The sequence below is a fragment of the Canis lupus genome, chromosome 13 (genome assembly GCF_011100685.1).
Source record: "Canis lupus familiaris isolate Mischka breed German Shepherd chromosome 13, alternate assembly UU_Cfam_GSD_1.0, whole genome shotgun sequence".
NCBI lineage: Eukaryota > Metazoa > Chordata > Mammalia > Carnivora > Canidae > Canis > Canis lupus.
In genome coordinates, this window is record NC_049234.1 from 45714361 (window position 1) to 45725098 (window position 10738).

At 39.0% G+C, this 10738-nt stretch overlaps 1 protein-coding gene across 2 annotated transcripts in view; it reads left to right on the forward strand.

The window, feature by feature from the left end:
* SPATA18 (spermatogenesis associated 18) overlaps positions 1 to 9631 on the forward strand; it is a 38600-nt gene extending 28969 nt beyond the window's left edge. For both annotated transcript variants that reach the window (XM_038556074.1, XM_038556073.1), the window contains 4 exons: positions 2427 to 2550; positions 4209 to 4292; positions 7008 to 7053; positions 7365 to 9631. In XM_038556074.1, the coding sequence (XP_038412002.1) occupies positions 2427 to 2550; positions 4209 to 4292; positions 7008 to 7053; positions 7365 to 7372 (262 nt within the window). In that variant the 3' untranslated portion in view covers positions 7373 to 9631. The remainder of the gene's footprint in view (positions 1 to 2426; positions 2551 to 4208; positions 4293 to 7007; positions 7054 to 7364) is intronic.
* The last annotated feature ends 1107 nt before the right edge of the window (positions 9632 to 10738 follow it).

The window sequence follows — 10738 nt, forward strand, 5'->3', positions numbered from 1 at the left end:
ACTTTTTATTGGTTTCTACTGCATTATTTAGGCCATGTTTCTCAAAGTATGGCATATAGATCACTTGTGTCAGAATTACTCAAATCTTGTTAAAAAGGCAGGTTCCTGGATCACACTCTATGATATTTTATGCAGTAGGTCTGGGGTGGGGCTCAAGAGTCTGCCATTTAACAAACACCTAGGTGTTCCTTATCACACAAGCATTTGAGAATGTGTGCTCTAGACTCTCTAGGACCATTAGATTTCTATCAACTTTTACATGGTACATGTTTCCTTTATAAATTAGAAGAAATTAATTTAAAACATTTTACTGAAATTTTATGGGATCTCATGATACAGCTAGAGATTATTGGGAAGAGGGCAAGCTAGTGGTTAAGAACACTCTGAGGCTTGAGGCTCTGGTATCAGGCTGCTTGGGTTCAAATCCCAGCTTTACCACCAATTAGCTCTGTAACTCGGGGCATGCTATCTAATTTGTCTGTTGCTTAGTTCCCTCTTTGTCATATAGGGGAAATAATGATACCTGTTTCCTAGGGCTGGAGAAGGTCAGTTGACTTCATTCAGATAAAATACTTAGACGCTGCTTGGCATGTAGTGAGCTCTCAGGAAATGTTAGCTTTTGGTGTTTGTTCAGTCTGCAGAGTTAATGGGGCGGTGACCCAGTCCCTACAAGCTATTGATGACAGAGACTACATACCTTTCTTTTGCTTATCAAATTCACAGTGATGGTGTTTCCAATTGCCTTTTAGCTTGCCATATTTTCCTGCCATTGCCCTGTTTCTATTTTCTTTCAGATCATTGCTCCTAACATGTGTCCACTCATGGAAGAGCTGGTATTCGAACATTACACTGCAATTGATCTTTTTGATTTCTTTACAGAACATGTTATCTTATTCCCTCTTCCTTTATTCCTTTCTCCTTTGTAGAATGCATAGAACCACTCAGAAATGTGTACCCACTTTAGTTTATGGAACCTGCACATTTCACAGAGGGCCTGTGAGGGCCTCCTGCTTCCATGACTTTAATCAGATGTAACCTGTTGCTTCTTGGGGCACTCTGTAGCCTGTACATCTGGAAGACTGTAGAGCTGAATCTAGAGTTCCTAATGATGACTATTTGGTTCTACTTCAAGGACTTCACAAAACAACTTTAATGCTTTTTTTTTTTTTTTTAAACCCTGACACCCTTTCATGTATTTGAAGCAATTACTCAGATCTTCCTTCTTCTGGTTTCATGGCTTTGGGTTTTTCTATATAAAGGGGATTTGAGACTTCTTGATACATCAGTTTCTTTGGCCTATGCTCCATGCTCTTCTGAGTATTCCTTTTTAAGTGTCCACACTGAGTGTAGTCCCCTGCTTTGAACTGAGCAGCTTAGAGAGACCAATACTCTTGCCATTCTTATTCTCCATTAATCCAGCTAATTTGTACCAGTTTTTTTTAGATGTATAACACTGTTGTTGATTGTTTTGAATTCAACTGAAACCTGTTATTTTACTTGTGCTTGTGTGATTAAGCCTTTATCACCTCTATCTGTGCAATTATACGCTTTTTAGACTCAATTTTAGGACCTCATATGTATCCACATACGTTGTGTCCTATTAGATTCAATTTATTGTTCTTGTCTGTTGAGCTATTTTTTTTGAAACTATCATTTGTTTCTTCTTTCCTACTCATCCCTAGCCTTTGAGTGATTTTTCTATAGTTCACACAGATCATTGATGAACATGTTACTTAGAAAAAGATTGAGAGAGAGCACCTTCATTCAAGGTCTTATCGACTCACTAATTATTTCACTTTGGATAAGATCATTGAACCAGTTTCTGATCGACCTACTTAAGTCAATCATCCACCTTTTTTTCTCTTATTTTGCCCACAAAGATAGCATATGAAGTCTTTCAGGATGCCTATAGGACTTCAGATGGTCTCCATCTCAAGTGTTTCCCTGAACTGTAACTTATTTTTTAATTCTTAAAAAAGATTTTATTTGTTTATTCATGAGACACACACACACACACACACACACACACAGAGGGGGGTGGAGACATAGGCAGAGGGAGAAGCAGGTTCCATGCAGGGAGCCTGATGTGGGACTCGATCCCGGTACTACAGGATCACGCCCTGAGCTGAAGGCAGACGCTCAACTGCTGAGCCACCCAGGTGTTCCTGAACTGTAACTTGTAATTCTGAGAAGGAAAGGACCGAGTTTCGTCTAACATGACTTGTTCTATGTGAGTCCATGTTAGGTCCGTGTTATCATTGGTTCCTATTCTAAGAGCCCAGAATCATGTCTTTAATAACACAATCAGGATCCATATTTATCTAGTCTGAGTGTAATAAAAAATGAAAATTTACACTGATGTCCTCCCTTTATGCTACATCAATTGCTTAATGTCTCTTCTTTGTTCTTTTGTGTGTTTAAAATAGGTACCGTCGCAGCTATGACTCTGACTTCACTGCTCCCTTGGTCTTCTATCATGTGTGGCCTGCTCTCATGGAGAATGACTGTGTCATTATGAAGGGAGAAGCTGTCACCAAGAGAGGGGCTTTTGTACGGTGGCCTTGCATAGTGACAATTCATCCCCAGTGTTTGATTCACAAGTTCGAGAACATTTATAAATCCAGAGATTCTATAGAGGAAGTCTAAAGACTTGCTTGACAACGTTTCATACAAAGGAGAGGAGAGGGACTGGCTGGGAAAAAGAGATTCTTTTCTTTGATTCTTCCATGATTCTTCATAATTTTTGGGCATTAACTTCTTTGTTGGCTTTATTTATAAGATGGAACAAGCCATATGTGCCTCCTCCATCTTAGAAATATGCTATTATAAGGGCAAACCTCCTTGAGCTCATCTTATTGGCAGCCCTCTATGATTCTAAGCATTTGGAAGTGATCAATGAACTTTCAGGATACAATTGGCCAAATTTTTATTGACAAATTCCATTTTTGGAAAAGAGGAATTTGCTCTGTTTTTCTCTCCTTGGTATGATGTGTTCTGAACATGGTAAAATTTGGGCAGCCTTCAAAACGGACTGTATGTATGAAAGTGTATTACTGTGTGTTCCTGTGGGGGTTGGGCGGCCATGGGGGCTTGAATATTCTGTATAATATACACAATGGGGTTTTTTTTATCCTGCCCTTCCTAGAAATAATTAAGAGAATTCTGAAGGGAAGTTCTTCAGTCCAGTGCAAAGCCACCATCTGGCTGGTCTCAGTTCCTGTTCTCTTTGAGAAAGTAGGAAAGTGCTTCAATGGCAAACATTTCACACATGTAAGGGAGTACAGGACCAGCATATTTTAAAAGAACTTAAGGGTTTTTTCAGCTTAAACATCCCACTATAGTGAACAGTATCTCAATAAAATATTTTGTGCTGTGAAAGTTGAACCTACAGAAATCAGGTTGGGCTGATATGACAGCCACACATTGTCTATGATGAATGGGCTTGGAAAACATGCTTCTAGCTCCTGCAACTATCACTTTCTGTTAAGAAATTGAAATTTTAGAGTCTCTGTAGTGCAATTCAGAAGGGAGGGAGAGGGAATAGCCACTATTCATGTATTCTACGTCAAATAGGCATTTTAACTTCCTTCTTCCTCTCCTCAAGCATATTGCCAACATTTTTCCCAGCTTAAACTCCCAAGACAAAATGTGAAAAACCTAAAAAGAAGTACTTGGAATAAAGGAAAAAACTGAATGAAGGGAAATTTGTAAGAAGGATTTTGCAAGTAAAATCTCATTATAGTGAATCTAGTTTTTTATTCACTTATTTATTCACTCCCTTCCTCAGTCATTAATTCATTTCATTCAACAATATTTATTTATTCAATAGTTATATGTGACCCAAGCATATATAGTTTAGGTGCTGGGGATTCAGCAATGAACAAAAGAGATCCAAATCCCTGCCCTCAGGGGGCTTACATTCTCTGACACTTGCATGCTTGAATGTAATTTCTAACAATTTATTCATCAAAACAATATTCTAGCACCAAGAATTTGAATATTCCAAAGCTGTTGCAATGGGAAGTGCCCTTAAAATTATTGTCAAATATTGGGCAGCTGTAAGAAATGAAGAGTGTATCCCATGGTGATTGATGCCCAGTAATGGGCAAGTGTAATCATATCAGCAAAACCTCTTGGTCTGTGGGATATGCATATTGTTTTAAGCCATGTGAACTTTCACAAACTACTATTTCTCTCTTTTTTTTTAGTGGAATTCAGTGCGATCTGTAAGTCGATGTCGAAGCAGGAGTTTAAGTCCCATCTGCCCCCGTAGCCGTATTGGTTTAAGCACGGTATATATCTAATAATTTTACACAAAGCATCTTATAGTTGACACTTCTATCTCCAGTAGTCACCTATAAAAGAGGTGATTATAGGTCTATAGGTAGAAAGAGAACCGGTTGCAATAACCCCAAACTGATTTTTATGCTCCCTTGGGCTAAGGAATGTATCATTCAAGGAAGAAGGAAGTAAAAGTTGAGTTTTTCTTACTTACTTCAAAGAATAGGGATCCCTGGGTAGCGCAGTGGGGATCCCTGGGTGGCGCAGTGGTTTAGCGCCTGCCTTTGGCCCAGGGTGCGATCCTGGAGACCCGGGATCGAATCCCACATCAGGCTCCCGGTGCATGGAGCCTGCTTCTCCCTCTGCCTGTGTCTCTGCCTCTCTCTCTCTCTCTCTGTGTGACTATCATAAATAAATAAAAATTAAAAAAACAAAAACAAAAAAAAAAACAAAGAATAATAGACTTTACATATCTTGTAGTTTTATTTTTGTTTTGGAATGAGCAACAGATCTAGTTTTCTGAATGGAGAATGGGAGTGATCTAAACACAGATCCTTGGTTCCTCTTCAACTTATTTCGTGAATTTGGAGAAATTCCTCAAATGGTCTGGATTTCAATACTGTATATAGGGCATTGCAGGTATTAATTTTCCTCCACACTTCAAAGTAGGAAGAATAACATTGGGCTCCTTGTGTATGAGTTCTTGGGAGGATTATTAATACCTCTGTCAAAAAAATAGCAGCCAAAACATTTCTAAAAACCAAAAACATTATTATGATTCACCACTGTTGATTTATTCAACAAATAATATTTAGTCAATGCCTTTTGAATACAGGGCTGGACCAAGACACCTGGACACCAGATAGGCTAAAAATTTGCTGTTCCTTCAAATAAAAATTCATTATATATTTGTTCAATCTTGCTTTAGGGAGACTGATGGAGGAGAATCACACCTGACAGGGTTCCACTTCTCTGAAATTATCTCTAGTAATGCAGCTCTAGCTATAAACTTCTGAAACTCCTTCTGTAAAACAAAATGAAACCAACTGCCCTCCACCTTCCATTAATAAGATCTACTTTTCTGAGTTTAGTGAGCACCTATTACTTCAGCATGCTCTTTATCAACTATTCCTTCCTTTTCTGATGGATGCTAGATTTGGAGGGGGGACACAACAATGATGAAAACATGGTCTCTTCCTTGAATGGTTTTCCATACAGGAAGATCAATATGATTTAAACCAAGTAACTGAGTGCAGTATATGCCACCATCCATACCAGATGCGCGAAGGACTAGAGCCAGGCAAGGAGGTAGGGATTCTTTCTGGACTTGGTAGTGAGGTGGGCGAGTTGGTACTTGATCTAGCTTTTTAGAATGTGTGGAATTTCAATGAGCTGGGAAACTGAGAAGGAATATCCAGAAAAAGGAAATGGCCTGAGAATGGAAAAGGCACGTATCTGACACAGATCTTTTGCTCTTGGCAATTTTAATACAACTCACTTATCCGTATTCATGAATAAGTATTTACAGTGGATAGAAGCAAAAGGATAGTGCATTTAATGGACTGATAAGTAAAAAGGAAATCTTGAGAGTTTTATCCTGGAAGAATCACAATCTCCTTATTCTAAGAGGACATGGCTTATCAAAAACCAGTATCACACACCTATCGTGCTTACAGACATGGCAAATTTTTCCTCTGGACTCCCACTGGATGGCTTGTTGGTGGGCAGTATCCCTCACATAAAGCCCTTATGCATGTTTCCCACCCCTTCTTTCTCTTTCCTGCTTTGTGCCCAAGGAGAACCAAATAATTTCAACTTTAGATGAGAATAAAATATATTCTTTTTTTTTTTTTTTAAAGTAGGCTCCATGTCCAATGTGGAGCTTGAACTCCTGAACCTGAGATCAAGAGTCACATGCTTTATCAACTGAGCCAGGCAGGCGCCCCTAAAATACATTATTAATGGTGAGACTGTTGCCAACTTTCTGTCCCTTTCCACCATCCTCTCCTTACAATGACTGGGTACACCTGGAAAATAAAATACAAATATTTATAGTTAGTCTGATTTTGGCATTTGAGGTCTTGATGCATCCAGAACAGCTTTCATCTTTGTTAGTGTCTATTTATATAAAGTTTTTGAAAGCTCAGAGCAAGAATATTGCTTCTAGTCATTTATTTCTGAGCTGTAACAGGTTTATAGGTATAGGTGGTGGCTTTTGCTTAGTGAAAGCAAATGTGATATTTGGAAAGTGATTCTTTCCTGGCTTCCCAGTGACCCTCCTTAATAGGACAGGGTTTCAGACACATGACAGGATTCATATAAAAATCTGATACAGAGTATTTGATCATTTTAGCTTGAATTAGTTCATTGTACTACCACTAATAATTATTTTCTGGAAAGCATTGAATTCAATATGGCCACTGTGCATCCAATCTCAAAGTCTTCAGGCACCATTAAAACAAACAAACGAACAAACAAACAAGTAAACAAAAACACTTAGGCCACTGAGCTCAGATTTTAATGAATGACATAATTTAAACCAAATTGAGTGCCCGTATACTTCAGGGCATATAAAAGGAATTGAATTGTTCTACCTTAGATGTGATGTCATCATTCTAAAGTGCCTCAGAACAACTAGCTAAGTGGTTTTAGAATAAAATGTCACAGGGATTCATTCTTTGAGCTTCCCCTACTGTGTCATTCACGTTACTCTTTTATATTTTCAGCTATCTCGAAGCCGGAGCCCTTCTCCAATAAGATGTGGATTGCCAAGTAAGTGGGATGCTTTAGCTGGAACAAGTTTTCTGCATTTTAATGCTCTTTTTAGCACTCAGCACTGGGGACCAAAATGAATGTTTTGCTTCCCAGGGAACTCATCTCTAACTTCCATCTCACACCTTTCATTTCTGGGGCTTCTCATTGATGCTGGCCAAGCAAGTCCCATGGGTGACACAGGAGAAGCCTCCACTTGAGAGGCTTTATCCCTATAAACCCAGCTTGACCACCCTAGTTTCATTTAGGTCCTTCCAAAAGAAAGTCTAAGAAAGTGACCATAATCCCAAACTGTTTGTTTTTCTCCCTAGGGTTTTAAGGCCACCCGACATGTTCCTTTGCCACAGTACATCTGCAACAGCCAACTTTCCCAGCATCTCTATCTCCTCTGCCTGCCTCAGAACTCACTTAAGATAATGTGAAAACGCAATTCTGTGTATCACTCCACACAGAGAGTTAAATGTTTTGGCTTAGCGTGCTTGTAACGTCAGACATACTGCATTTTATTTTATTTTATAGATACAAATTCCATTAATTTGATAAAAACGATTGCATAGGTGTTTAGGATCATATTCATTTGAAGCAAAGTCCATCACAGAGATTCAGGGTTTTAATCTTCAGAGACTAGGGCTTTTTAGGGCAACCATACAAATTAAAGTGGAAGATCTTTACCATGTGGGGTTCAAAAGACAGAGTCAGTTTAGTTTACAGATTGGTCATAAATATTGTAATTGCTGGTATGGGCTTAAGGCTAGAAAACGATGTTGAGTGTTTTAATTTTCTTTTGTTTGGAGGACAGCTCTAATCCTAGGCTGGGGAATTTGTGGTAGCAGTGACTTCAGGCTACAGGTAGATGGCGATGATTGCAGAGATTATAGATCATGGGCTTGCTTGTCTTTTCCTACTTTGAGGATGCCCAGTTTGGTTTTAGTTGGGTTCCAATGCCAAAGCTGCTTACCTGCGAGAATGTTGTTGCTTCATAAATGCAAAGTGATTTGGCTAGAACCAGCTTTGAGATCAATGGCAATTGCCTCGTGTTTATCTTGTGGGAATGTGTCGTGCAGTTTTAAGGTACATGTTAAATATAGAAGTGACTTGGACATGTGCCTTATCTGTTCCCTCTAGCTGTTTGCAAATTCAGATGTCCTAAGAACTGTATCTGATTAAAAATACTTAAACTCAAGGTTTAAAACTAGGGGTACCATTTATTGATTTTAAACTGAGCGAATATACCTTGATTACTGTGAAGGACTGATGAAAAAATTCAAGTTCTATGTAATAATGGAATGTAGTTTTCCCAAGATAAGCAATGTGTTGTATGCCCCCCACCCCCACCCCCCACACACTTTGATGTGGCCTTAAACACAAGCTTCACAAACGACTGTTTTTGCTATGTGCCTTTTAGAGAGGAACTCTGAATTGGCCACAGCTCTTTCTGTATAAACTCAGTGCCAAACTAGCACCTGATGTTTTTTAGGTGAAAAAAACAAAAAACAAAAAACCCAAAGCAAAAAACCCCCTAAAGCATCCTGTCCCTTGTGTTGGTAGATGGAGGTGGGAGTGACCTCCTCCATCCCTGGCCCTTGGGTCTAATGGTCATCAACTCATTCTGAAGCATGAGGTTAGTTTTTCTCCCTCTGTGTATTCTTATGCAGTCATCACATGAAGGGGAGGCAGCATGCTTTGGGGAGGCCTTGGTGTCTGGGTATTTCCAGCTCTGACTTGGTCATCAGTTTGCTTTGTGGCCTTGAGCAAGTGACTTCACCTCTCTGAGTCTCAGTTTCATTGTAGAGTGTGGAGGTTGGGTGAGACTAGACATTCTCTCAACGCTGCCAGATTCAGTGCCCCTTTATGACAAATATTCCGGTCATTCTGAAATAGAATTCAATGTTAATACGATCCAAATGCATATAGGCTTTTAGATAATGAGCTTAGGATCCTGATTTTAATACAAAGCAGAAAAAAAGGGAAAGCAGTTTTTAATAAAATGCATTTCAGTAAAAAGGCTTTGGTATTGCCATCCAAGAAGGTCAAATTAAGTCACTAGTTGCTTACACCTGTATGTAGAGTTTTGAGTGACAAGTGCAGATCCATATGTATTCGACTGGCAACATCATAAACAGCATTGGGTATGATATTCTGAAATGGTGGACAACTCCTTATAGAGTTTTGAACAAAAAACTTAGTCATGCCTTGATCTGCAGAGTAAGTGCATCCCTGGAAAAGTTGGTGTACGTTGAAACCATGCAACTATTACTTTGTTATATGTTAAAAGACCTTTTCTAAAATCTCACTAAGCAATGAGAATTCATTTTTAGGAATTGAACGGGGTAACTCAGCCCTGATTTGGAAAATGTTCACACATAGCCTCAGTTTATTTGCTCTGTACCCTGTCTGGACACTTGTCATTTCTCAAGTCTCTAATTTGAACTGTAACCACACAGGAAATGGTGAAGAATCTAGAATAATTGGGGGGAAGAATCTACAAAAGCCAAGGAGACTGACCTATACTCATCTCATCTGGGCATGCACCTTAACTTTAGTAACTTTGAAATATGAAAAACTCTTACTTTGTAAACTGGTAAATGTCAATTTTTATATTACTGGCCTAACATCTAATAATAAAATCAAGAAAAAGAGTGGTTCTCTATCTGCAGGTTCTTTGCACTGAGATGCTTTCTTTCCAGATCCCCACCTTCAGCGATATCCTTTGCCCATCTCCATTCTGTAAGGTCTGAACCAGGCCCACAAATTTATTCAGTAAATCTGGACTCCCACCCCTGCTCTGGGGTTGACCTTGTGGTTGCTGCAATTTTATGCTGTAGTTTAACTGCCAATTTTAGTTAATTTTATTCACAATCCATTGTCATCACATTCAAGATACTGTCTCTGAGTAGTGCTTTACCATTTTTGTGGAGTTTGCACTTACATTATTTTAGTTGCTCCTACAGCAAATTCAGGCATGTCTTCAACTTATATGTAAGGAAGCTGTTCCTCCGATACACCATGCAATCTTCTTCCAAGGCCTTTTCTTTCAGAATATCAATCTACTCTGTCTTTTTTTTTTTTTTCTGTCATAGCCTATAACATCATTTCATTTGCTTATTGGTTCATTCATTCATACACTCGTGCATACTTACTCAGTGAGTCCCTCCAGTGTGCTAGATTCAGTACCTACTACTGGGGATATAGTGATGGACATGGTTCTGGCCCTCGGGGAGCTTAATGTCATGTCCAGTTGCATTCTTTGGTGATTTTCTTGTCATAGGGAGCAGATAATGATGGAAGACAGAAACAAAAATGACATCAGCACAGCATATCAGTTGAAGAATTTAAATACATTAATTGGGAAGGCAGATATAAGGAAGTTACGCCAGGCAGTAGGAAAAATGTGATGAACTGTATAAGAGAATGTTACTCAGTGTAACTCAGTTATGTCATTCACAGGTGAATCACTCAATCTTAACAAGTATCCACTAAACCTATGATCCTGGGATCATTAGTAGTAAAATGAGGGAGAAGGAACTCCTAAGATCAGATCTGACACTTCCCATTACCACAGCTGTGTGCTCCACCTGCTATATTCCCAAGCTCCAGGGCAATTTGCAGACCATTATAATTCATTTCTAGGCACCCCACATCCTTCATGAGGTGAATTGCTGCCAACAGTGTTCTATAAAGTTTG